This window comes from Melanotaenia boesemani, chromosome 4 (assembly GCF_017639745.1).
Source record: "Melanotaenia boesemani isolate fMelBoe1 chromosome 4, fMelBoe1.pri, whole genome shotgun sequence".
NCBI classification, from domain to species: Eukaryota; Metazoa; Chordata; class Actinopteri; order Atheriniformes; family Melanotaeniidae; genus Melanotaenia; species Melanotaenia boesemani.
The window spans coordinates 26,066,757-26,094,581 of NC_055685.1; the positions used below are offsets into that span (position 1 = coordinate 26,066,757).

Consider the following 27,825-nt stretch of genomic DNA (forward strand, 5'->3'; position numbering starts at 1 on the left):
AACATGGTTTCCTGGGTGTAATGTCAGGTCTGTAAATATAACTATAAACATGTGTGGTATCCACAGAAAGGTCCAGAATCTCAACTAACAGCATGAACACGAACAAACGGAAAAGTTTCATCTCGCTATGACCAAGATTCACCGAACCAGAGGCAAAAGAAGGCCCAATTTATGCTTCACGTTTGTAAAACAGTCATAAAACACGTTGTTGTCTTGCCCGTGAAACCGCATTTACTAAAAAAAAACAAAAAAAAATAAATAAATAAATAAAACCCCAAAAAACGTTTCTCATTGTCTTCCCGTCCAAACTTCACAATTTTCTGAAATCTGCATGGGTTTTGACGGACAAAGGAAATGTTGATTTTTTTTTTGTCTTTCTTAGAGAAAGTTTTCTATAAGAACTTTGACCAAAAAAAAAAAAAAAAAAAGAAAAAAAAAAAAAAAGAAAAAAAAAAGAAAAAAAAAAAAACTGCGTTTACGTGCGATAAAATAATCAAGGGCGTTAATTAATAACTGTGTTAACGTGATAACGCGTTAATTGCTCCAAAGACAGAACAAGGTCAGTAGATGTTTGAGGGTTTAGTCTCGACCCCAAAAAGTGGACAATTGCAAGTTTAAAAGAAGCAGAAAACAATTTAAAAAAAAACAAAAAAAAAAACAAGAGAAGAAGTCAATGAGCCTGTATCATTCTAGAAAAATGTCTTCTTTTGTTTTTCTTATCTTCATCAGCTGCTCAGTGTTGATCATCACTACCACCATCTTACCTGCTGGCTTTAAAGCCTTTTAGCTTCTGAACAAAGAAGTTCTCCAGAACCTCAGCACACTGGTAGAAGGGTGAGTCGCTGGGGTTGTAGTATCGGCAGTTGTCGAAGATTTTGGTCATGTCGGCTACAAACTCTGTCAGCTTGACATACTCGCGTTTCTGTAACCTCTCCTCCATGGTGGACAGGTCTGAGAAAAAAAAATGTGATTAGTTAAAGAATGAATGTGGAGTATATAATATGAAAGCATCTAAAAGAACCTACAAACTTCAAGTAAAAAATTTTCCCAGAGAAACAAACATCTCATGCTGTGGAAGCGGCAGACAAATATTTGGGTTCTTTAATCGACGTTATGCCAAATATCAGTGCGCTAGCTTCACGGTAATTGCAGCACATGTGGTATGTGTTTGACAGACAAAGCACAGTGCATCACTTTATACGCGACGGCAAAAAATTGTAAACCTCTGCCAATTTTAACCTCAATCTACTCAGGCTTCCAGATAAGTTCCTGAGATGCAACCCATCTGTCATTCCTGAGGAGAGCATCATTTCAGAAGACACAAAAATAACCACAGATGGATTTGAAAGTGCAGTGAATATCAGTTTCCTTCTCTTGAAAAGGAGCTTTCAGTGTCAGTAATTTTGTAAAATCAAATTGAAGACAGAAAAAAATGTGATTGCATTAGCAAGGAAGCTAATAGGCAGCAGCCAAGGTTTCATATAATCTGCCGCTGCTGGTGGATTGCTCTGCACGCCATTCCCAGGGCTGCCTTTCAAGCAAACATATCTGACTCTTAGCCTCTTTAACCCCCACCCAGCTGGCCAAAGACTAAACTTCATGGTCAGTATCAAAGAAGTCCTTCTTCTCTGTCATCAGATTTCATCTCAAAACCCTTCATAAACTACCAACGGCTGCAGCCACACTAGCCAAAAGCCCTTTTTATTTTTTTACAAACCAACAAGGTTTCTTTTTTTTTCCTCTCTCTCTCTTCTTTTTGCGGTGGAAGGGAAGGGGCAAGAACTAGAGTTTCCAAGACCAAGCCAACAGGAGCTAAGTGTGGGGCTGGTCCCTTTCCACAGGGAACCCAGCAGACCCGGAGCAGCTCATTAACGGTTTGTTTGTATGGAAGTTCAAAAAGGTCCTGTTGACGCAAGTCCACATTTACATGGCCGGTTTGATCTGAGTTGGAGGGCTTCCTCCTAGTTGGCCTCCTGGCGGCTTTATTTTAATGTTTAAGATAGAGTGGGTGGGTGTTACTTCCAAAGCTTAAAGCAACTATGAAGTAATAACAGCACCACTGAGGCAAATCTATCTCCCAAACAGGAACTGCTCCCAATCCCAATAATATACTGTACATAACATTTTACATTAAATGCTAGTTGGCATTAAAAACAATAAACCAGCTCATGTTTAGCCGGTCAAGGAGCCAAAAAAGGCCATTTCAGGTCAAATATTTATTCATTATTTTACAGGTGTAGCACAGAAAAACAGAGGAATAAATCTGGCTACAAATAAAATCCTATGAAGGAAAAGTGCATAAACAACCCTGACATAAAAACTGATATGTTGCAGAAAGATTTTTTTCCACATGGATTATTTAGTAAAAACGGTAAAGTATGTAATGAGTTCAACCAATCTGAATACTTTTTCAGTGTATTTGCTTTTTAATTTAAACAGAGAAGTGGCTTCAAAAGCAGGTGAATGGCAAAACTAAAAATGGGGGGAGTTGAGAAATGTACAAAATACGAGAAATATTAAAGTTGCATAAATGCTAACCTTCAGTGGTATGAGGTACACACAAAAAAAAAGCTCGTTTCCAAACTAGATGTGATTGTAGGTAGGTGCTGTAATTGTCACTGTCACACATCTCCTCCACTCACCCATTGGTTCCTTGATAACCTTGTAATAATCCGGGGCGTCATTTGTATCCACTGGCTCCAGAAACGGCCACGCCATTTTATGTGCCTGCAGAGGAGGGAAGGACAAAAAAAAAAAAAAAAAAAAAAAGGGGAAAAAAAGGGAAATAGAGATACTTGAGAAAGCTGAAACCAAAGTAGAAAAACAAACAGCACCATGAAAATTACACTGAAAGCAGGTGGGTCAACACAGATGTTCTCTCAAGCTTTCCACTCCATTTCTCTCACACACACACTACTGGACAGTGGAGGAGAAGAAAGAAAAGAAAGGGAAGTTTGGGGGGAAAAAAAGCAAGGGGAGCCCAACCCATCAGATAAGATGGACACAGAGGACTTTTGTTTGCAGCTCTTGAGCAGCAGTGGGGCTACAGGGAGCTGTGTTGGTGTTAGGCCTACTGATGATGCTAAAACTACAGCAGCGTTGCTGATGTTCAAGCTGCAGCTGAATGTGTTTCTGTTTTATTTAGAGTGTGCACAATTAAGTAATGGAGCGTAAACCTCCCCAGAACACACTTTAATTAGTGATTACGTGTCTCAGATCACATCAGCTTGCCCAGCAACCGTAATCTCTTGGCTCACCTGTAGGGAACGAAGGATCCTTCGCAGGCCTTCGTAGTCCTTCTCAGTGAGCGGCGTGAAAACTGTCATGGCGTCCTCTGTGGACTGACACTGCGGACACACATACTCGTCGATGTGGTTGGCCTCACTCTGCAGAATTCCCACACATCGACCATGGTACCAGTTTTGACATCGATCACAGCCGATGTAAAACCTGGAAAGATAAACAGTACATATTTTAAATTGTGACCATTTGGGACACTGTTACAATGTAATCCACCAAATTTAGCAATGCAAAAGAACAGAAGCCAGTTCACTAATGATAAGTGTTTATATTATTTGTTTATCTCTTTCTTCTAATTGCCTATCTAAAAGCAACAAAACTTGCATCAATAGAAGCGACATGACAAACACAAACGAAGCTCCTTACTGGGACTCATCATATGGAGTTTGACAGATGCAGTACAGCTCCTCTGTGCTGCTCTGCTGACCCCGTTTACACTCCACACAGATGTAGTCGTCCATTTTCTTGGCCTCCTTCTCTGTGATGCCCACACAGTCCCCATGATACCAGTTGGTACAAAGGTCGCAACCAATGTAGAACCTTTACAAAAACAGGGATAATGCAGGTTAAAAAAAACCTAGTAACTATTAAAGGTTTTCTACCATCACAGGAGTAACATTTCTAAGCCACTGTTTGGTTTTATGTAGACTGAACATCTGCTGTGGATTGACTTATACTTTGTACAACAGTGTGAGGTTTCTGTCACATTTATGGGAGTGTTTACACTCTGTAACTAAGATGATACCCCAGAAACCAGCCAGGGCCATTGAATAATTTGTGTTACAGTGTTGTTACTGCGCATTTGCTAGAACATTAGCATACTTGGTCTCATCATAAGGTGTCTTGCAGATGCAGTACAGCTTTGTATCCTTCTTGCTCTCCTTTGTGCTTGTGGTAGAGATCATTTTCTTCTTCTTGGACTTTGCTGTTGTTGTCATCTCCCTCTCCTCTTCCCGTTTCCTCTTGTGTGTGGAGATAGCAGTGGTTACATGATGGTGAGAGGAGATGGCGTGCGTGTGTGCCCTATTTTGCTGTTGCTGCTTTTGGGCTGCAGCAGCAGCTGCCGCAGCCTGGGCTGCTAGGTGGGCCGCGGCCTGAGCCCTTTCCTTTTCCCTCCGCATGCGTAACAGGTCCTTTTTTAGCTCCTCCTGAGAAAATGCAATACCAAGAAAATGGGGTTGAAGTCAGTCATTTCTATCCAATGTTCACAGTGCTTCCAGTGCCTAATAATTATTTATGAATCATTTCCTCATACCTGAGCCTCTAGCTGCAGCTCTTTATCGAGAAGCGCCCGCTTCTTCAAAATCTCCATCTTGAGACTCTCTTTGTGTCGGTAGAGGAGCGAAGATAGCTTGCTAGCATTGGCCAGCCTCCTCTTAGCCTCCACCACCTCTTCCTTCTTTTTCCTCTTGGCTGCCTGCCTCTCATCTTTATCTATCCGGTCCAGGATATACTTCATCACCTGGTTGCATACAATCATCCTAAACACATAGAAGAGATGATTAAGTGAGAAAGGAATTCAGTGTAGTATTTCATCCTCTTAACACATTAAAAACAACAGCAGAACATAAACATGCTTTACACATAATGACAGTCCTGTGAAATACAGTCTTACATAAGAAAAAGTCAACTTTTAAAACCAACTGAATCTGTCAGGGCCTAAGTAAAAAAAAAAAAAAAAAAACACACACACACACACTCACACACACACAAAAAAGTGTCGATTTTTAAAAGACATTGAATACACATAGGGAGAAGGATAAAAGGCCTGGGAGAGAAAGGACTAAGTCCCAGAAGAAAAAAATGTTTTCTTTTGACAGCCAGCATGGGTATTTGCTGTTTGAAAACATTAAAGTGTAACTACACCCCCTACTTTTTGCTCCACCCACTGCCAAATTTGAAAAATGCCTGAAACTGCATGGGTTGGGAAGGGAGGTGTGGGGTGGGGTGATCAGGAAGCGGAGAGTGAGCGGGTCGGGATGCACAGGCAGAAATGATTGACAGACAGCAGTTCAGCTCACTAGCAAGACGCAAAGCGAGATTCACAAAGCACCCATGCCACAGAGCGGTCTATGACGTGGAAGGCTTTTTTCCCTCCACAATCTCCTCAGCGCCGTCCCATTGCAAGAATATTTAATCAGCAATTCTGTGAAATAATAGAAGTCTAAAACTAGCAAATCTACACCATATAAGTTCCCATCCTTTCATATGTGTTTGTGGGCGTGGTTTACTATGCCTGCAAGGCCACCTTTCTGCAACTGGAGGGAGGGGCTGTGGGGTTTTTAAAATTTTCTCGGGACATAGATACGGCTCTATGTCACAAAAAACATAACCTGGTTTTACCCTGTAGAGTTTTTTTTACCCACAAAATCTCATTTTTAAATAAACTAAAAAAATACTAATTTTATTAACAGTATATGTGGTTTTCATTACAATGAAGTGATACTGTGTTGCTTACAGCTCAAAAACTTATTTTTGGGTGCACTTCTCCTTTAAAGAAAACTCTGTACATATAAGAAATGGCTAAATCAATGAACAATGACAGAATTATAAATAGTTTAAAAACAGTTTCTTTCTCAGCTATCAAAAATTAAATAGCCAAAACGTGATAACTAAATTACAACATTTCTATAGCATTTTTACAGTTAATAAAAAAAAAAAAAAAAAAAGCAATAACAAAAATCCTGAAGCCAAATTTACAACTGTAACATGAACACAGGTTGTGTATCTGAGCCATGTGTTTTACAGAGGTTTAACAAACCCCAGTGTTGGTATGAAACTTGGGGCTTCAGTATTACGGGAGTGGATATGCAAGTTGGATAACTAGGAAAGAGATGGTGAATGATGGGCAGATAGAGAACAAGTGGGAAAAAAAAAGAAGATGAGGAAGGAAACAAGGTTGATTAGTCAAGCAAATGACCCATTTTAGTTCAGATACAAAGTTTGCAAGCTTCTCCCTTTAGAGTCTGGTTGAAAAGGAAAAAAAACATGACAACTTCCTATTGAAAGCCGTCTGTAGCATTTCTTGCCTGAAAGGCTTTAGAAAACATTCAGGTTTTATTTGTAAATTCATTTTCGAACATTTCGTTAAGCTTTAGAATAAGTTTTAAGAGGATGCATTAAGTTTTAACAGGCTAAAAGGCTTGAGGATGGCTCGCTACATGAAGTGGGCAGTGATTTATAGTCCTGCAAATTAAGTGAAGGCTAAGAAATATAAGCAATAAAAAGGAGAAAAATAATTAAGACACAAAGATAAAATCTCCATTGAAAGGGTTTCCTTATGAGCTCATGTCAGTCTGTGACAATAAATCTATATAATTAATTACCCTCCATCCCCAGCATGTTCACATGTGTTTGCTAATATTCGCAACTAAGATAGAAAGTTGGTGCCTTGTCCAGTCAGTGTGAGTCTGTATAAGTAACACACAAACACATACATGACTGCTGAGGTCAAAGAGCGGCCAGAGTTCCTACAGCGATCGCACAGAGATAAACACAGTAAATGCAGCGTAAAAGTAGAACCAAAAGGCCAAAAACGTGTACAGAAAAATGAGTTGATTTCCATGTTAAAGCTCTGCAAAATTACTCACAAATGTGTTTTTAAAGAAGTGAGGGATTTAAAAAAAAAGGATGCCATGAAGAAATGGAAAAAGGGTGAAAAATAAGGAAAGACAACAGACAGAGCTGCTGTAGTGATGTAACGGCAGTCTGGGTTTGGTATTTCAGGTCTGTGAGAATGGGTACAGTGTTGACACAACGTGTGTGGACATAAACATATGGTTGTCAAGGTCAAAAATTGGTCATTGTATAATCTACCTGCAGCATAAAGTAGAAGACCAGAGAAGGAACCATTTTTGTTTTGATTTTATAGATTTTACAGCTGGGTTTGTGCCAATGAAACACAAACTTTTCAAACTAATAAATAATTTATTTATAAAATACGTTTTAATCTGTAAGGTCACTAAGTGCTTTACAAAAAAAAAATTAATTAAAGCCATGCACATGATGAAAATATTGAAAATTTATTCTTTGGCAGGTCAAAAATATAAAAGTTGCTTTGTGTCTACAAATCAAAAATTATTTGGGAAGACACTTGTGTGTTTTATATTGAGCAATTCCTGTCAGTAACACATTTTTTCATGTTCCTGCTTGCAAGGTCACAGTGGGGACACATTTCCACTGGAGGTTACACACCCAAAACGTCCCAACCTGCGCAGTACCTCCTAATAAAGTGTTAGAAAAAAGTCAAACAGAAAGATGAGAAGCCATTAGAGACGTAGTGTTAGAGACCCATACGATAAGAGCATCGATACATGTAGAGGGCAAATAAAAAAAAAAAAGAGAGACTGAGATGGAGACTGTCTCTGAGATGGATGAAGCATAATTTTGTGCTTCTACAAAATATATCGCCACGCATGATCCAAGGAATCACATCATTTCAATATAACCCTCTTGTGCTACTAAAGCTTGTTACAAACTCTGTGAGAAGCGAGAACTTTGTTCTTGTTCTCGAGGCTGCAAGAACAAGAAAAAAGTTCAGCCTTGGATCCTCATGGGGATCCTCCATGCCGGGGGCTCTGCCTGCTCAGTCTGGGGTTGTTGCTGCAGTGTGGCTGGGGCCCTATACTACAGCCTTATGGCTGTGGTGTGGGCCCTGGTCTGTCCTGATCAGGTGGTTGTCGTGATGGCAGCCTCTGTAGGACATGGGTTGACTGGCTCCTGGTGTGGATGGATCCCCATGATATTGTTTCCTCACAGCAGCAACATCAAGCCAGATGGTTATCATTTCAAGTGTTTAATACTACTTTTACAGAGAAAGAAATGAAAGAGTCGTGTGCCGAATATGGGTTGGGGGTTGTTCGGGGGGGGGTGTATATGCTATGCATGTTCCGGCGTGCAACTGTAATTTCTTTTTTTCTCCCCTGTTATGCAGTTTATGTTTGTTTTAATATGGAAGAATTGATTCTTCACATAAAGCACTTTGTGTTGCCCAAGCATGAAAAGTGCTTTATAAATAAAGTTTGATTGATTGATTGATCAGGGGAAATGCGGAAGCCACAACTTTTCCACTCTTTTCCATGATAACAACACCCACCTCAAACGTCCTACCAATCACACGGTACTTCTCTGAGTCCCATTTTGTGCATTTTCACATACAGGCTACAATAAAGAAACTCTGAACACAAACCTTTGATTTTCCTCTCTCTCTGCAGGTGTCATGGTCTTCTTCTGTTTAAGGTGCTCGATCACAGCATTTTGTTTCATGACCACCTGAAAAACACAATAAGGGAAGATGTCAGCAAAAACTATTGGGCAGTCTTAAGAAAAAGAATAAGAAAACATTTATTAGTCCCTCAGTGGGGAAATTGCTGTGTTGCAACAGTACGGGTGCAGTAAGCAGAAGTACACACATCACATCAAAAAGGTTTTTTTTTAGGGGGTTGCTTTCCAACACACTAACATCTTACCAGGTCATAGTATGTTTATTTATTGTTACCATGTGTCTGTACTTTGACATCTTTTTGTTTTGTACCATTTCTTTGTATGGCGTCGCAGCCTCCTTGCACTATTGCAAAACAAATTTTCCCCAGGGGAGAATAAATCTTATCTTATTTGATCACATATACAGTGCCATCAGATCACTTATATTGGAAGAGGGGCTATAAATGATAAATACCTGAGTCTATCTATCAAAAAATATATTTTCTTAATATTACCAGACAATACAAACATTTAAGCAGAGCAGACAAAGAGCCGAGGGCAAAGCTGTAGGAATAAACCTAGCGTCAGCAGAGGGTTAGAAGGTGGCGAATGTTTCTGTACTGATGGCTAGAAGACAGCGAGTGGACTGAGATGATGACACACACCTGTTTCTGAATGATGTTGCTCTGGTTGGCTGCACTGAGAGCGAGCTCTCTCTTTGCTTCGGCAGCCTGTTTCTTCTTCTTCTGCTGCTGCTCTCTGAGCTGCTGGATCCTCTGCAGTTGCTCTTGCACAGATGCTGCCTGGATGGTCACTACGTTTCCAATCTGGGCAAAGATCATTAAATAGTGATCAGCTTTTGCTTTGAACAAAGATGACAAAGAGGATGGATTTAACATGAGAGCTGCTGCTGATGAAGGATTTTGATGTAAAAGCTAAAGTGATGTCATATTCTATGGATCAATCGTGGGATTATTGATCATTTATGAAACTATTAAAACATATTTGGGTACACTGGCTCTGAAAATTAATGGAAGAGATACCAAGTATCTGAACGCCTGAATGGCATCACTTTAACAGACTGATGAAGCCATGATAGTAGGCATCTCGTGTCTGAAAAGGGCTTTAGGCTCCAGTAATGTAAGCCGGATCTGATACCTGTCCGCCCGGAGCTGAGGTGGTCCCACTCTGTTGTATCTGGATGGGAAGCTGCAGTTTGATGTGCTGTGGCAGAGAGCCTCCACCCTGCTGGGCCTGCAGCTGGGCCAGCACCTGACATAGACCATTCAAAGATTCAACACAAACAAACAAAAACAGAGCAGCGCATCTGCTTGTATGCTCAAATTGGCCAAGCGGCTGAACTATACCTGAAAATAAGTGAATGTTAGGGGTGACGACTAAGTGAGAACTTAGTCTCGCTTAGTTAAAATCTCTGCACTTTTTCATACCTGTACCTGCTGCTGCAGTCCAGACATATTGATGAGCTGGGGTGTCTGCTGCAACTGCAGCTGGGTGGTTCCCCCCTGAGTTTTAACCTGCAGTGAAGTAGGAGACTGGATGGGCATATGGGCCTGGGTCTGTGGGGGTAACAGGCCCTGAGGCGTGGCTGATGATGGGGTGCTGGTAGTGGCCTGTGGGGTTGCCCCTGCCTGGATTGGGGCGGCAGCCTGCTGTGCAGGCTGTGCTGGGGTTTTGTTTGAGGTGGAGTTGGGCTGGCTGGGAACTGTTGTGGCTGGAAAAACAAGCCAGTAAAGGGAAATGTTTAGAAACTATCTGTTCTCTACCAAGAGAATATCAAGAGAGTATGTCAACATTGTAACATGACAACTGATGCATTCATATGACTTGATAAATCAAAGCAAATTCAAATTAGATGTTCAAATTAATTTGTTTCTATTCTAAATCCACCTTTCTGCTGACTGATCCATATCATAAACTTTTCATACCAGTGCTTGATGTGGGTGTGGCAGCTGAAGCCAAAGGGGTGAAGAGGAAGCGCTGCACCTGGCCATTGGGCAGTGTCGCCTGCATGAGTTGCTGGCCTGGTCCTGGAATGACGGTGACGCCGTGGGGTATGACCTGCAGCTGGCCTGTGGTCTGACCCTGGCCCTGAACCATTACTGTCAGGGCCTGCTGGGCACCACCAGCGCCAGTCTGTCGGTCCACACCAGACCCAGCTTGCTGCTTCTGTGAGAAGCGAAGCCGAAAGGGAATACTGATGAATCATAAAAAAAGATTCTTTATTGCCAGGAGTGGCAAATTTTCTCCTCTTCTACACGAGGGGGGAAAAATGTGTGATTTTAGGGTATAAATCTCTCTTGTATACAGTGAATTAGAAACATTATAGACAGATTTTAGCTGTGCAAGAATCACATCATTTATAGGGCTTATTGAATTTTTACTCAAATCTACTGACTATGAAGTTGTAAAACCTCCAAAATAGTTTATATCAAGTGATGAGACCATTCAAAGTACCACACAATCTACAAAACATATTTTTAACAAAATTAAATTGGGTATTTTTTTCATCTGACTACTTCTTTCCATCAGCACCACAGTTTAAAAGACAAAAATGTAAACAAATTTTTTTCTCAGCTGTCTAGCTGCAGTACTTCAACATGTGCATTTATATATTTACACATGACAGTAGACTTTCTAAACTTTCTGTAGCCAACAAACACAGGAAGAGTGTTTATTTCTGACTGGGCGTCACAGGACGTCCCACGTTTCTCCTTACTTACCTGCGTGAGTTGTGTGAGCTGGGCCATGGTGAGTTTAACCTGGCCTTGGCCTTGTGTCCGTGGGGTGCCGGGTGGTGTTTGGCATGCTGTCTGTCCTGCTGCGTTTGGGCTGGCCACTCCCTGACCAGTTGCCGTGGTGACAGGGTTGGCAGTCGATATTGCAGTAGAAACTGCCTGACCACGGATGATCTGTGTCACTACTTGTGGTCCACCCTGACCTGGAGAAGAAAAATGTGACAAATTTAGTAACTGCTCCACTCACTCATAGGTTTAGTAAGGGAAATGGCACCAATCATACGAAAAGAAATATGACCATGAGCTACTAAACTCAGGCACAGAAACAGTACGTTACCTTGCTGGACTACGAGAGGCGTGCGCAGTATCGTCTTTCCCATTGGTCCTGTCTGCTGGATTGGGGTTCGAATCATAGTCATACCTGGACGTATCTGACCACCACCTGCCAGAACCTGGAAGATATTTTCACAAAGACAAAGCTGATAAATACTTCAAAGGCAGGATCTACTTTTCAAAGATCAGAGGTCAAAGATCAAGGACAGAATAGATTCAGTAGAAGCACAGGAGGAGCTTAGTAAAAGTTAAAAAAAATCATTGACTTGACTATGAATAGATCAGCACAAAGTCTACAAAATAAAGAAAAAGAAATTATTTCTATCTAAAACTGTGACTGAGAGACCCACATACATGTACCTGCTGTTGGGAGCCTGGGGTATTGGGTTTGATGTTGAGCGTGGTGGTGCGGGGCTGGAATGTGGTGTAAGTTTGGGCACCGCCTGCTGTACTGGTTGGGATGATACCCAACACTTTCTGCTGAACTACACCTGCAAATAAAATAGGAACCAGAAATACACCTGAGAAAGCAAGTCGGAGGGCAACAAAAGAATAAATCAGTCAAGATCAAAGAGTAACATAATGAAAGGCTTAAATTATGCAGCATCGCTAGCAGGCTCATCTTATGAGAGATTTGTTATATTTATTTGTCAAACACCTGCCACTGGCTACAACAAACATTAAAGACATATACTCTACCCACTACAGTTAGGAGAAATAAAATGCTCAAAAGACTAAACAACGCTTAGCAATGCTACAAGTGAGCAGTAGCACAGACGGCTTGCAAAAACGAAACTAAATCCATTATTTGTGGGCATCTCTTGCCATAACAGGGCCAGCTTTTGATCACAGCATTAATAAATATTAGCTGAGTAGGTAAACAAAATCTTCAAAGTCTCACTGAAAGCTAAGTTGGGTTTCCCCCAACATACCTGAACTCCCTCATAAATTATACATTACTTAAAATCGTACTTCTTAACTTTATTCTGACAAAGAAGGTATTTCATATCGGCTCTTTGCCCTCACAAGCTCACGTGGAACTGATGGATGGAGGAATTGGAAACCATAAGTGTGGCTCTTTTCCTGCCTTTTTTCTGTGGTTCTGCAACCATAACCAAGCAGGTAAACCTATACATCAAGGGTTTCCCTCTTCAAATAGAGATGTTAAGCTCGCTCGTAAGACTGGGGAGTCGCTGCTCTGGTCACACACATCAAACACACTTTTCTATGGACTGGCTGTTTGAAGAGGTCGAGGAGTCGGGACTCTGGTGAGTGGAGAGGTACACTTATTGAAAAAGATGGAGGGGAAAAAAAGAAAAATGGAATCCTGCTATAGAGGGCTACCTGTCTGGGAAGCAGACCTCAGGGAAAACTTGTTTTCCTGCCTAACTTCCTGAAGCCATTCCAAAACAAGCAGGGCACCCAGCAGTCATGCTAGATAAATACACGTGTCCATTAAATGGTTACACTTCACCTGAAGTTAGATTCTCCTTCATGATGACTTTAAAAAACATGAAGAATCACTTTCTTTGTTTCCTTGTTAAAAATATTTATTTGAATCAAGTTAAAATCAGATTTTGCAGACCTGCATGAAGTTCCACTGTTATGGTAATTTTTATCTATATTTTTGCATTTATTTTCACTGTCATTTCAGCACATTTGAGAGTTATGACTTCTTGGGTTGTTTTTATCTCAAAATTTTCTATAAAAAAAAAATTAAGAAAACCTGAGAATAGTTCAGTTTTCTCTCAGTTCATTGTATCCTATGCATTTCTAAAAATGGTACAATTTTATTTCAAATACTACATCATGACTACAGTCCCATAATAATTTTGTATAAACTGAACAGCTGTATTGAAGCATGTCCTTCAAACTATTATCTAAGAAAACCATTGTCTCAATATTGATAGTTCAGAGGGTTGAAAAGAACACAAGTTAGTGACTTCTGGGTCTGCAGTCTGGACTTAGAAGCTCAGACTACACAAGTCTACCAACCCTAAAAACCATCAAACCAAAATAACAGCCTACTAGCGGATTACTATGCCAACAAGACAGAAGAAGACATCATGTTCCACACCAAACTGGGCAGCTGACTCATGAGGCCAGCCCACTTCAGGCGCTACAATGGATTTAATGCCAACCAGGCTGCTTCTGCAGCACAAAGCAGCGTACAGTGGACTGCCTCTGTAAAGGTCTTTTCTTGTATTTGCATATGTGCGCGCACACACACACACACACACACAAAAAAACACATTTATTACTGTTTTATACTATATTTGATCTATTAATTAATTTAAATGACTCTCTCTTTTGCAACTTCTTGCTCTACCTGTGGTTTCTTTTTTATGCTCTCATGCATTACACATGCATTCAACACTAGAAAGATACCAGCCTGTAAAACATTGCATCAAATGCAGAATATGTACAAAACATATCAAAAATATACTTACACAACAGCTGTAAATCTCTTAAAAGATGTGACCAATTGATTTTATTGTGAAGTACTGAAGGTAGCACAATAAAGGTGTAAAAAAAAGCTACACTCATCATCTTATAATCTAATACAGTAGAGCACATTTACATGTTCAAAACTTCAACCTGCTGCAGCCAAACTATGTGGCGATAAAGAAAGCAAGCTACAAAGCTTGGAAAATCTGAATAGCGTAAATTCATCCCCACATGCAATCACTTTGTAACATTTAACACACAGCTATGAAAATATAAGACAATTTTCAGTGAACTACATATTGTGTACAGAATGTTTAGAGCAGTGGTTCCCAACCTTTTGTCCTCAGGGAACCCCTTCATGCATAAACTAAAATGCCACGGACACCCTGCTCCACCCTGTGCTAAAACCATGCGTGGCTTTAGGCTTTCAAAAGTGAGATTCTCACAATAAAAAATATATTCTTGTTAAATCCTGTCCTTTGATAAAGCCAAAGTTAAATGAACAACATACAGCCTTTCCTTAATTCATTAAAATAGGGACAATTTGTGGACATTAATCAAAATGGCACAATCACAAGTCAGTGGTGGGTGATAAACACAATAAATCTAAAGCAAGACAAGTTAAGCTCTTTGAGTCCATTCAGTGGCAATCATATAAAGAAAAATGTGGTTGTATTATGACAGCTCTGTGGTCGATACTTTTTTTTTTTATTAAACAAAAACCTGTGTCTTTAAATGTGAGACCATAGTATCCCCAAGTTGTGGTATTTTATAAAAGAAAGAAAGAAAATGTGTATCTGCTCATTTAGAGTGGAAATAAAATAAAAAAGGTTGCCTCATTTGCACCAAATTTGTGCAGTTCAAAATATTTGGACCTGTGGCACCTCTGGCAACAGCACTTAAAATGAATGTTCAGTTCTGTGAAAGCTCTGTGTGCGTGGTTGGCTCACTAAACTGCTTACAATGGCATGCAGCTAATGAGCCAGATCTAATGTGACTTCTTTGACACATATTAAATGTCTCAGGCCTAGGTCTGAGGTACAGCAACAAAAACAAACACGCATGCATCCTGAAATGCTCATGGAAAAAAAAATGTCTGCACTGACTAAATGTAGCTTTTACTCTATGTCCACCTCTGAGGTGTGACTTAATAAAACCAGCCATACCTCCTTGTGTAGTTGGCACGTTGACTGTGACGATCTTGCTGTTTGCAGGTAGAGGCAGCTTGGTGGTCACAACCTTTCCACTGGCTGAGGTTCCTGTAATGTGTAAAGTGTGCCCACTAGATGTGGACACAGTGGTCTCAGCACCCGCTCCTAATAAAGAAAACAGACAAATAAAATAAGACGGTGTAAAATATTGTTAGTACTAAATAAAATCAAATAGCTACCATATCTTGAAACACGATAACATGTACAAAACAGAGAAAGATATTTATGATGAACACATAACTTTACAAGAAAGAGTGAACATATCTATTATGATTTGTTCTGGTATCTTTTGTGACTTGGGACTCCTGGACGTACCTTGCGTGCTTTGACCCTGCTTGACCCAGGTCGCAAATGACTGCTGGAAGTTCTTGTTCTGTTGGAATGTGACAGGAGAACCCATCTTGGTGGAGAGCACCACCTTGGCGCTGGGGGTGCCTTGGCCTGAAATCGAACCGACAATGACTTTGGGTGTAGCAGCAGGTGTTGCAGGAGTCCCGCATGGAGTTGCTGTGACTGATCCCGGTTTCTGTTCGAGACGTTTCTGAAATGGTAAATAAATGCAGAAAGACTTGTTTATTTAAAATGATCCAACAGCAACCAGTACCTTCAGTCAGAGCGCTCTTTGTTTGGAGTCTCAGAGATAAATTCTATTGTAGGAGCAAACCTGACATGTATGTGGAAAGGGGAGCGACAGAAAAACACATTTTTGCCATCTGAAACGATTCAAATCTTAAAAAAAAAAAAATCCATAGCAGTTCTAATAAATGTTTAAAAACAGCGAGTTTTACAGTGCTGATTGTTATTTACTTTGTCACCATTTTCTCAACCAAAGGTGGTCTGTGTCATTGGATGAACAGTTGTTGCATCCAATTGCTCTTCAAGGCTTTTCACTCATTTTTATGGTCTCATAGTTGGTGTTTTGGGATTAGATTCACAGAATTGAGTCACAGCTTACGAGCAGCAGAATGACAGAGCTACCAGTTTGCATGCTATGCCACGCAGCATCCTGTGTGTTTAACTGTAGAGAATAGAGAGACAGAGTATCCAACCTTCTGATACAAAAGTTTATCAGAATTTGGTCACGCTATAATTTTTTTTTTTAGGTTTGAGTTGTTTCAAATGGAGAAAATGAACATTTCTGCAGCTCCTTATGAGCAGAGGTTAACTTTAATGATGAAATCCCCCTGAATTTTCAAACAGAGCACTCAGACCGCCATCAACTGCAGGTAAGACACTAACAGCTTACAGGTAACTCAACCAACCCCATTTAAAAAAAAAAAAAAAACATCCTTTTTTATCAGAACTTGCTTAAAAATATTGATAAAAATGAAAACAAATACCAGCAGAGGTAAACCACACTTACTTTGGCCTGCTCTGCAGCCTGAGCTTTCTCTTTCTCTACCCTGTAAAACACACAAAGAAACTTCACATTTGACAAAGAAACTGTTTTGGAAATGAATATTAAATAAAATTAACTTAATAGAATAAATAGAATCAAACTATCACATGGAATAAAATCTGCCTCTCCAGTCTGACATGCTGTTCTGACAGGCAGCTTATTGTGTTTCCTGAGACCCTCTAACCTTTCTGAGAAGGCTCTGATCTCCCAGAGGTCAAGCTCCTCTTCAGCCACCCAGGTCTCGATCACCACAGGACCCGTCTGTTTGGCAGGCTCGGGCTTCTTGGGGCGCAAGGCACTGGAGCGCAGACCCTTCCTCTGAGGGGTGTGTGTTTCTGAGATATTCAACAGGTTGGCAGATATATAAATTAATAATGACAACACACTGTTTCTGCGTGTCGAGTACACAGTCAAAATAGACCTTCTAGACATGGTCTGACTTCTACATGAGAAAACAACAGTACCTGTAATTATTCCCAGTAGAAGATTTAAAAAAGATTCACAAACCTTCCTGGAGCAGATCTTTAACTTAAAGACAAAAGTACATTTTACCTTTTGGAGTCTCAGGCGCTCCCAGGGGGCAGATGATTTTGCGGATGCAATACTCTGAGCGAATGCCATAGGGTCCCACGTCACGCCGCTTTATGATCTCAGTGGTGGTGATTTCAGTATCTGACGTCTCTGTGGCAATGAGTGGGGATAGGGCTGGATTGGTATGGTGATGAGAAGAAAGCCCGAAAAAAAAAAAAAAAAAATGGAGGAAATGCACTCCAACATAAGACCAGTGACATCCCAATGAGACTGAGGAAAATCATTTCATTCTGCACTGCTCTTTGTACCAACATAAGGACAAGAAAGAGCCCAAATATATATATAGCAAGAAATATAGACATGCACGATATGGTTTGGAAGAGTAGAAGGCGTACCGGTACGGGTGGTGCCAACAGCTGCAGAGGGTTTGACAGCCATGTCGTCCCATCTCAGACAGGCCCACAAGAGCCTCAGCATTAGGCTCACTCCAGCCAGAGACTTCACAGTCTGCAGCCGGTACCTAGACGTAATGTCCAAACTAAGTATTAGTCGTAGAAAAAAATGCAAGCAAACATTTCCATAACTGAATGTCTATTATGTGCATTTTGCTGTGCATCAATAGGTACTACTGACTGAGTAAAACCACTAACTTTTGTTGTAATTACTCAGTTACTGTGAGAGTTGAAGAAAAGTTAATGCTGCACAATCATGGAACTAAAGGAGGCTGAGTTGAAACAGACTGAGGTTGTATGCAACGCTGCAGTCCATTCAAAACTGTTTCCTTGAAAACAAAAAGAACACTGACTTCCAATTTTAATAAATCACATTAATCTGGAAGTGGGAAAGATTTTTATCTCATGCTAAAAAGCTCATCAAACAACAGTTCAAAGTGTAAGCTTGCATATATTTCACTTAGCCCTTTTTATTTTACATCGACAGGATGCCATCCATCAGTGAATAATTTCCAAAAGACAGCATAAATCTTGCTAGCATTTTACAGCTGGGAATGCTGTTCGGACAATGAATTTGGCACAAGATATGGTTATTTAAAACATCTTGAACATCTACAAAAACATAATCATTACAAGGCTGTGAGTGTGTATGGGGTCTGGTAGATATTCCTCTTCCCATGTGTAACCACAGGCGGAAAAATGTGCATGGGTTGCCGGGTTTGGTCAGTACACAAAGTGAACATCATGACACCTCTTAGACCACCGAATGATTCACGTCTGCTGCGGAACTCTGAGGTCTGGTCAAAATAACCAGAGGTCCCTGTGTCACACCAGACTCTGAGCTCCAGCATCACCCTGGGCCAAAGCCACAAATGGCAGACAGGGAGGAAGAAGACATAATGAGCAATAAATCAACACAGGATATGGCGCTGTGACAAAACCAAGACAAGATTTAAAGGTGAATAATTTAATAGTTTTAATACTATATTTGCTTTTAAAGATTACAAACGCCCTTTTAAGCTATAGCAGTTTAAAGCAGTGTGTGTCTGGTTGTTGATTGACTGTATTAACTCATTTCTGTTAAAGAGAGCACATACAGCACAGCAGGGGAAGAGCTGATTCCTGTGGTTGTGAAGGAAGCTTAATTTTCTAGAAGTTGCTTCTCAGTTTAACCTCAGTAAACATCTTTCTTGTACCTATTTGGTCTCACTCACTTGCTTTTTTACTGGTTTAAGGTGGCATGATGTTCATTTGGTCAAATCTGGTCACATGTAGAGTAGAATTAGATCATAAAACAGGGTGTGTTTTGATGTGGTGGTGATTGACAAGTCAGTATTCAGTGGGTGGGCATAGATTTTGTGGTTTTTTGGTTAGATTCATTGTCCATTCATAATGTCCAAATTCAACAGAGCAAGAGCGAATTGCTTCAAAACAGCAATCCACAAATCATTCACTAGCAAAGAAAATCTGAAGCAATCTTTTGAAAGCTGCAAAAAGGAAATTTCAGACATTTCGACTGATTGGTTTGAAGCAAAGAAACCAGGTTGTGGAGTGTCACTAGAACGCAGTGGTACAGGTTATTTTGGTCATCATTGTAATTTAGTAAAAGCAAAAGCCTGTGGGAAGACATGACTGTCTGCCAATTAGTTACATGGGCTTATAAGTTACAGACTCAGACCAGAAACTACTTGTGAGTCACATAATTTTAGACTTTGCACGGTAAGAATTGACTTAATCCTGAATATTTAACAATGTTTCAGTCATTTATTATGTTCTTATGTCATGAGATGACTGGAGGTTCTGCCAACAAGAACACAATTTAAATAAAAAAAAAAATACAAAGAGCTGTTCTGTTGTCAGTATCTTCTTTGAAAATGTTTTCCACAGGGCAGTCAGTCATAAAACAATAGTTCAAGAGCTGAGATGGATTTTTTTAATGCAGTAATCAAGTCTGAAAAGCCTAAATCCTTAAACCATTCTATATTTAAAGTGCATTCAGATTTACATTTGAATGTGCTTCATTACCTCTTTCCTCTGCAATTTAGGTATACAGTGTTAAAGTACATCCACTGCGATGTGTCTGTAATAAAAGAGCAATAAACATCTGCAGCTCATCCAGAACACTGCTGCTAGAGTTTTAACCAGGACTAAGAGATCTGAACACATCACACCAGTTTTAAAATCTTTACACTGGCTTCCAGTCAGTCACAGAATAGATTTTAAAACCCTTCTGCTTGTTTACAAATCCCAGAATGGTTTAGGCCATGAATACATCTGTGATATGTTCAGAGAATATAAACCTAACAGAGCTCTTAGATCCAAAGACTCTGGTCAACTAGTCCAGACGAGAGTCCAGAATCATTTTAATGTAATTTATTATTTTATTGTGATTATGTGTTGATGCCTTTTACTATTCTAAATATCTGTAATGTCTTTGTTTTATGTAAAGCACTTTGAATTGTCCTGTACATGAAATGTGCTATACAAATAAACTGCCTTGCCTTGTCTCGCAGTAAAAAGGTCTACCTTTACTTTCACTCCATGTGTGTGTCCCCTGTATTTAGACTGGCTTTCTACAGTACAAAAAAACACTACTCCTGCTTGTCAAATAGTAAACAGGGAGTAAAAAGTACACAAGAAAGATGAAGCAAGATAATGAATTTACCTCCAAGTGATGCCAAATGTGGGCCTGGGAGAAGGATATGGCCAGATATCCAGTGCCGGCTTGGCGTTATAACTAAACACCAACACCTCACGGAATCCGCCTCGCCTCGCCAACACCTTCAAGTCATCATGTGGCAGTACAAAAATACTCCTCCGGCTGCTCTTGGTGACAAACTTGCAGTAGGAAGGAAGAGCTGTGTCAGAGCGTGTCTTCTTGGTGCGGGAGAATTTGAGAAGGCGAATGCGGCCTTTTGTCAATGACGAGTCTTCCTGTATCGTGGCGCTAGATGACACTGATGTTTTACCACTGGTGTCAGTTGCAGACTTACTGGCAGAGAGCATGTTGTGTTCTTGCATCACAATCTCACTCTGACTGTCTTCTGACTGACTATCGAGCCCAGAGGAACTGATTTTGGTCACTGTTGTTTTGGTCATGGTAGAAAGGGTAGACACTGCGCTGCTCGCCATCACCATAGGCATCGTCGCTTCTCCGTATGACTTTAACGGCACTTTGGCTATTCTTGTTTCGGTGGAAACTACTGTTGTGGTGGAGGTGGAAGTTGTGGTTACCTGGGTGATGATGGTCTTGAATGGTTCTGTTGACCCACTGTTGCTATTCTCCTCTGCAAAGTCGTCACTCAGACTGGACTCCTCTACAGAGGGAATAGGAGAGGGGGGCATTCTTATGATCTTGACCCCAGGGCTGAGTTTGTTCTCCACAGAATTAAAAGCTGAGGTGCTGTTGTTCTGCAGAATGATCCCAGTATCAGCTCCAAATGTGTTTATGTTGTTTTCAAGCTTGGTAATTTTCAACGGAGGTTTGTAATCCTGGTCCAACGTCGTTATCTCACCCTCATCCTCGAACTTAGAGCCTAGACTTGGCTCTTTTCCTTTATTCTCTACAGGATTGTTTACAGATGCCAAATCTCCATTTACTAAAGGCTTTTGCTGTATTCCATCTTTCAGTGAGACAACCAGCCTTTGTTCCTCAGCTTTACCAATGCTGTTCAACTTTGGCTGGGGTCTGCTGGTGAGCACACCATTATTAGAGCTCATTGAAGAGCTACTCAGTATACTCTCACTTCCTAAACCATTGTTACCATTTACCTGAGGCAGAGAAGGAACTGGCTTGGAAGTTTCGTCACCTAGTGTCCCATGATGTCCAATGTCTTGCAGATTTTCACGGTTATCCTCTGGCTCCAAGCCATTTTCCTCCATGCCTGAATGCACAGAGCTGAGAGTTTCTGGGTTTTGCCCAACGGCTTTAAAAAGAGATGTGTTTTGACTGTTTTTTTGGTCAACACTTGTAAGTGTCCTTACAGAGTCAGACCCTGCGTTTTCATGCTGAGCCTTAGCTACATCTGATGCAACACAGGCTATTTGTCGCTCTACTGAGCTTTGAATCCCTCCAGCTGCCATCTCTTGCATATCAGAGAGTTTAACACCCTCTTGCCCTAAACTGTCCGAGCTACTTTCTTTTGGCCCCGTAGTCCTTTCCACCAAGTTTTTCTCTAGTTCTTGGGGCGTGGAGGTGGTTTGATGTTGTGGTGAATCAGAATGTTCACCTGTACCTGTATTGTCTTTGAGTGTGGAGTCTGAAACAAGATTGGGAGCATTAGAGAGTTCAGCACGTCTTTCTCCTTCTTGTCCTCCAGCTTCTCCGGGCCTTGGCGCTTGCGTCGTGGAGGATTTCTCTTCCATTTTTACAGAGTCGCTCAGTTTGAGCTGCATCTGTGCCAGAGTGCGAGGCTTCAGCGGTGACTGTGGCCGAACTGGAGTGCTCAGAGGAGGAGCTGAACAGGATGAAACTGGAATACGTTCCAAATGTTTGGATGCAGACACCTGGTGTTGTTGCCTCTCCTCGATCATGTACTGCTTCACTCTGCGCTCTAGCAGGCTGTCCAGCTTGGACATCTTCACCTTCTTCTTGTAGGCAATGCGGGTGAGGAAGCCCTTGCTCACATCTACAACATCGTAGTTGAAAGGTCGCTCAGTAGCCTCTACTTTCATGGAATCATTATCCTCACAAGTGACAGACCCTGGAGAGAAAATTAATTCAGATTTAATCATTTTATACTACTAAATTCCACTTTACAAAAATCAAACAAAAATAATTAAGAATACAGATATAAAGTTTACTTTGATCTTCTTCTGACAGCAAGTCTGAATCCACTTCCATTTTTGCAGGAGATTCATTTGCTGATAATTCCTCCTCTTTCATCTCTCTTTCATTCAACTCTTCTTTCTTTTCTTCCTTCAACTTCTCATCAGGCTCTGCATCTTCAGGAAGTGACTTGGAGAAGCACGTTGAGCTTTGATTAGTTTTTTCACTGCTTAAGGCAACACCACCCGAAGCCTCTGGTGCAGCCACACTGGGACGTCTGCTCAAGTCCAGCAGGTTACATTTTTTGCCAAGTTTAGCATCTTTAAAAAAAAAAGAGAGATAACATTAATTTAGTTATTACACAACAAAACCTTTGAGATAATTTGTAGCAGTAAAAAAAGACAAACCATAAGTAGGAAAACTCATAACAGCTAATCAAAGTTCAGATATATCTAAATAGAATTTTAACATCTTTTTTAGAAAATTCATAATGTTTAACTTGATAAGATCCAAACAAAAAAATAAAGAGAATTTTTCATGGTCCACCAATGAATACCAACAATGTCATCTTCATCATAACTAAATAAGATATGATTTGCATCATGGACTCAAAGAAACTTTAGTTAGGATTAATTAAATAGAAAAAAGAGAAACAAAACACTTTTTAGAGCTCAGAAAGTCTTTTGCTCCGGACCTTCCAGTTCTTTGCGGTAGTTGGCGTTGGTGTTGCCAGGAAGCCTGGGGACGAACCGTGGCACATAAGTCTTACTGATCCAACTCCAGCCCCCATAGCCTGTAACACGGTACTCCTCTCCTTTCTGTTTCCACACCTTCACATAAGACAAAAAAGGACAATAAGATTGTAGTTAAATTTAAATGTAATGAAAACCTTGGAGGCAAAGAGAAGGAGCCATCATAGAGGAGAACCTGAAAGTTTGGAGGTTGTTCACATACTTATTGCTAATTGCTAAAGGAAATGAGTCACAGTGGCGCACGACTTGCTGAATCAAAGAGCCCTTCATGGTCACTCATGCTCAACATACAGAGCAGTGTTTCCCACTGCAATGATTCATTTTCATGTCTTTAAGTTTTACTGTAGATAGAGATTACACAAAATTATTATGACTGTCATCCTATTATACAACGTTTAACTACATATTGGCTCGGAAAACAGATAAGGATGGTTGGGTGGTGGTATTACAGAGTATATAAACATCTACTGACTTAACTGCTACAACTATAAAAAGTTGCCACAGAATGTTAAATACTGCTCCCAATTTTCAGACATCAGCACCAACAGGAAATGAGTATCTAACAACAGTGGCCATGTTAAATTTAGTGGTGAGTTCTGCTCTTTCTGGCTAGCCAATCTGTTATATGTTTAGCGTCTGAAAGTTGCAGTGTTAAGTTTTAAATGTTTAATTTTAAAAAGGGTAGCTAGCGAGTGTTTATATGACCTACCTGGTGTTTAATTGGAAATGTGTACTTGACCCAGGTTGCTTGTTGCATGGTCTCCTCATCCTCCAGCTTCTTTTCCCTCTTCTTCACTTTCTCTTTCTCCTCACGCTCCATAGACGTCATGCGGTTTAACCTGAAAAGATTTTTGATAATGTTTAAGTAATTTAATCTTAAATGATAAACTGTTTATGACAAGAAAAAGAGGCAGGAAGTTATTTTTGAGCCATTTCCAAAAGACAAAATGTCATCTATGAGGACAATTGTTGTCTTCATAGTGTGATGCATAGAAAACGCATCTTTTAATCCCTTCAGCTATTTCAAAACACCTCTTCCATAATTTATTTATTTTATTTTATTGCTGAAGAATAACTGAATGCCTTGATTTAGTAACTTGAACTTTGATTTTCACGAAACACAAAAATACAGACTTGTCAAAAAAGTTTCCGAAACACAGGTTTCACCCTCACTTGCTTTGATGTTTACAGTTCAGACACACACACACACACACACACACATTCTGGTCCTAACCTTATGAGATTTCAGACAATCAGCTCTTTAAAGAAGCCCTCTGGTGCTGAAGCAGTAGTAAAGGCAGAGGTGGGGTGGTGTTGGTTGTGGACCTGCAGTCCAAATATTATTCCTCACAGCTAGGGTGGGCCTTTTGATCTGATCTGGTTATGATAGTTTCTGCCCGCTAAACTGGGCGTACATGCCAGTACAAGCGTTCAGTACGTGCACTGAACGCATGTATTTGAAAGTTTTACTTTTAAAATTTGTTTGGGAAATTATTTCACCACATATAAGCACAGATGCAAACATAATGTTTAGAGAATACACACAAAAAACAACAACATGGTGTTCATTTACCTGGTATGTCCCAGTGAGTCTTTCCAGACAGGCAGCATAGCCACAGGTTTGATGGCACACTCCAGGATGGCCAGGGCCAGTGCAAACTCTCTGGCCTTACTGCACATCTGAACAGCTTTGATCCAATTGGTCCTACAAAACAAACAAATATTAAGCATGTTGCCACTTCTTCTTAGACTTTACTTTGCTCAGTTTGGTCATGGTTTGACTTGCCTTTTAACCGAAATGACACAGTTTGCTTTCATTTGTACACAGAAGATGACAGAATAACTTAATTGTATTAATCTCTACTACAAGTTATGAACTGAAACTAATACTCACAGAAAATTTTGTAGGGTTAAAAAAGAAAAGAAAGAAAGAAAAAAAGCTCCACAGAGGTGTAAAATATCGTACCTATGTGAGGGCCAGTTGGGGTGCATGAACGGTGTTGGAACGTTGTTTTCGAGCTGGATGATGGTGAGCCTCAACGTTGAGATGGTCAGAACTTTTGAGCCATGAATAGACCCGTTCCATTTGAACTCCCCTGCTGGTGTCATACAGAACTTGTGGGAGAGATGCCGCCTCTTATCATGGTCCTAATGAAAAACAAATGAATGGATTTTCACTCAGGAATCAACTAAAGTGTCTGAAAGTCAAGTGTTATTAGCCAATAACTGATTCAAACTGCTACACAAATGAACCTGAAGCCTATTCTCTATAAGACACACACAGGCAGACATTTAAAAGTGTGGACAAATTATAATCGACCCCAAACGGACGCATGTTTTTGCAGTAATGGAGAGAAAAAAAATAGATAGAAAATAAACATACAACTTTAAATTGAATGGTTTTACAACCACAAAGCCATGCTGTGGAGTGTATTTTCATGACAGATGAATTGGTATTGGCAACAAGTGATTGTGCTACTTGCCTCTCTGTGCTGGTGCTTGTTGAGCGCCAAAGCATTCGTGCTGTACTGGTTATGATAGACACGGTATTTGCCCTCCTGCCCAAGCTTGAAGTATTGGCTGAGGGTCCCCTTCATCACCACCTCCTTGCTGCTGCGTGTGCTGACACGGGTGATGTCGCCTTGTGCATTTACTACCAATACCTGTAGACGTAAACATATATTGAGGATTCAGAAGAGGTTAGTCTCACATTTTGCATATCAAGTTGGGCTCCAAATTATTTACACCCCTGACAAATTTAGACATTTTTAAATAGACAAACATGTTACTTCTGACTGGAAAGGAGATAAATGTGCCAAAATACAACACTACAATGTGTTATAGACTTCACTGAAAAAAGAAACTATTTCTTTGCTTGAAATAGCATGTCCAAATGTTTTCATACTCATTGTAAATTGTCACAGTCTGTGGGAAAATTCAAGGTTCTAAAAATTTCAAATACGTCATGCTGCTCTAAGTCATTCCAGTTACTCTGATTGATTAACTTCTGTCTCGTGTTTGTCTTTGTTTTGTGGTCAGATGAAACAAAAATGGAATCATTTGGCCACAATGATGTAGCCTTCAATTGGAATAAAAAAGGAGAATTATTCAACCCCAAGAACACCAGGTAGGTTGCATGGCCCACTGTTTTTCAGCCAGTGGGCCATGCAACCTAATCAAAGTAAATGGCTTCATGGCAAAAAGAGGACTACATCAAGATTCTCATTAACATCTGACAGTCTGCAGAGAAACTTGGCCTTGCAGAGCACTGGACATTTCAGCAAAAATTGTAGGTTAACCGACACAAATTTTAACATTTTGGAGCAGCCCAGCGAGAGTCCCCGACTTGAACCAGAGAATCTGTGGAGGGAACTCAAAATTAGGGTAATGGCAAGGAGGCCTTCCAACCTCCAAAACCTGGAGCGTTGCAAAGGATGAATGGTCAAAAATACCAGTGGAGACAAGCAGAAAGCTTGTCAGCAATTATAAGAAGTGTTGACTGCTTGGCTGTTGTTATAGCCAATAGAGGCTTTTTTATTGATTACTGAGAAGGATCATTTTGGACATGCCATTTCTTTTTGTTTAAATTTAAATAAAAACATGTCATTTTTTTCTCACTATCATATCCCTTGAATATTGTCCTATTACCTTTTGGGAGATGTCATTTCCAATCAGAACCAAAACTCCTCGGTTGAATAAAAGTAACTTAAAACATAGATTTTCCAGGGTGTATGAAAAATTTTGATCCTCAAGACTCAAGACTGTTTATTTGTCATTATACAAGTGCAGGACACAAGTACAACGAAATGTATTCCAGTATCCTAACTGTATTATCAACAGAAGAGAATAATGTTCATTTCTGGTCCTCACCTCTTTACCCTCCTTGAAGCCTCTGTTGGCTTCATGAACAGCAGCTGCAACCTGCTGATTTTTCATTTGGCTCAGCTTGCTGTCCGGGTTCCTCAGTCGGGTCACCATGCGAGTTGCTGAAGATTTCTTACTGCTGAGACTTGTCATGTCGCCACTAGTTGAATCTTTGCTGTCCCCTGCAAATGCAGAAACAAATTCAGTCTCTTAAAATCATAAATTGTACAGTTAGTTTAAAATTAGTATAAAATCTCTATAATATGCAGTACATCACTACTTAAAAGAGTTATAATGCTGTAACAAAAGGACCTGTGTCATCAAGGCTTGCCAGGGATGACTGGGAGGACCTGTCGGCTAAGTCTGGAGGTTCAGGACCCGTGGGTGGGACACCAGCACCTATACTGCTGTTACTGTTTTCCTCGCAGGGCTGGCTAAGGCTGGGAACGCCATCTCCACAGGCAGGGACGGAATCTGATGATGGTTTTTCTGTTACACATTATAAAAAATAAAAAAGGAAAATATCATTAATGGGACTGACCATTAGACAAATGCCGGCTGCAAGCTTCTGTGCTGTTCTTCCTGTCAGGACTTATTTTAGATAGCTTTTATGGATTGCTTTAATCAGCAAGATTCTCAACCCAGATAAAAAATAATCAAACTAGAAAACAAGTAATGGAAACTGAAAATTAATAAAAGGTTGTGTAAAAATAAAAACTCCTTGTTGGTGAAAAAAAGGTCACTTACATGCGTCATTAAAAATATGTAAAGGTTGTGGCTCCATCTGCTGGTAAGTCATGTGTAATGCA

At 40.3% G+C, this 27,825-nt stretch overlaps 1 protein-coding gene across 8 annotated transcripts in view; it reads right to left on the reverse strand.

Annotated features, from left to right (window-relative positions):
• The window catches only part of LOC121638138 (nucleosome-remodeling factor subunit BPTF-like), a 44,306-nt gene that overhangs the window by 4,879 nt on the left and 11,602 nt on the right, over positions 1 to 27,825 (reverse strand). For 4 of the 8 annotated variants that reach the window (XR_006009991.1, XM_041982663.1, XM_041982656.1 and 1 more), the window contains 29 exons: positions 27,329 to 27,505; positions 27,023 to 27,198; positions 25,636 to 25,815; positions 25,119 to 25,300; positions 24,726 to 24,857; positions 23,862 to 23,991; positions 23,095 to 23,230; positions 22,436 to 22,720; positions 20,298 to 22,335; positions 17,576 to 17,700; positions 17,202 to 17,354; positions 16,834 to 16,984; positions 16,614 to 16,653; positions 15,566 to 15,791; positions 15,206 to 15,355; positions 11,946 to 12,082; positions 11,596 to 11,710; positions 11,244 to 11,461; positions 10,449 to 10,689; positions 9,951 to 10,234; positions 9,661 to 9,774; positions 9,168 to 9,329; positions 8,489 to 8,571; positions 4,556 to 4,781; positions 4,123 to 4,448; positions 3,667 to 3,840; positions 3,258 to 3,450; positions 2,643 to 2,727; positions 765 to 951 (listed from right to left, as the gene is read on the reverse strand). Coding sequence is in view for 7 of the 8 variants with exons in the window: in XM_041982663.1 (XP_041838597.1) it covers positions 765 to 951; positions 2,643 to 2,727; positions 3,258 to 3,450; positions 3,667 to 3,840; positions 4,123 to 4,448; positions 4,556 to 4,781; positions 8,489 to 8,571; positions 9,168 to 9,329; positions 9,661 to 9,774; positions 9,951 to 10,234; positions 10,449 to 10,689; positions 11,244 to 11,461; positions 11,596 to 11,710; positions 11,946 to 12,082; positions 15,206 to 15,355; positions 15,566 to 15,791; positions 16,614 to 16,653; positions 16,834 to 16,984; positions 17,202 to 17,354; positions 17,576 to 17,700; positions 20,298 to 22,335; positions 22,436 to 22,720; positions 23,095 to 23,230; positions 23,862 to 23,991; positions 24,726 to 24,857; positions 25,119 to 25,300; positions 25,636 to 25,815; positions 27,023 to 27,198; positions 27,329 to 27,505 (6,826 nt within the window). In the remaining variant the exon portion in view is untranslated. The remainder of the gene's footprint in view (positions 1 to 764; positions 952 to 2,642; positions 2,728 to 3,257; positions 3,451 to 3,666; positions 3,841 to 4,122; positions 4,449 to 4,555; positions 4,782 to 8,488; positions 8,572 to 9,167; positions 9,330 to 9,660; positions 9,775 to 9,950; positions 10,235 to 10,448; positions 10,690 to 11,243; positions 11,462 to 11,595; positions 11,711 to 11,945; positions 12,083 to 15,205; positions 15,356 to 15,565; positions 15,792 to 16,613; positions 16,654 to 16,833; positions 16,985 to 17,201; positions 17,355 to 17,575; positions 17,701 to 20,297; positions 22,336 to 22,435; positions 22,721 to 23,094; positions 23,231 to 23,861; positions 23,992 to 24,725; positions 24,858 to 25,118; positions 25,301 to 25,635; positions 25,816 to 27,022; positions 27,199 to 27,328; positions 27,506 to 27,825) is intronic. The other 4 variants (XM_041982658.1, XM_041982661.1, XM_041982659.1 and 1 more) reach the window with 4 other exon arrangements.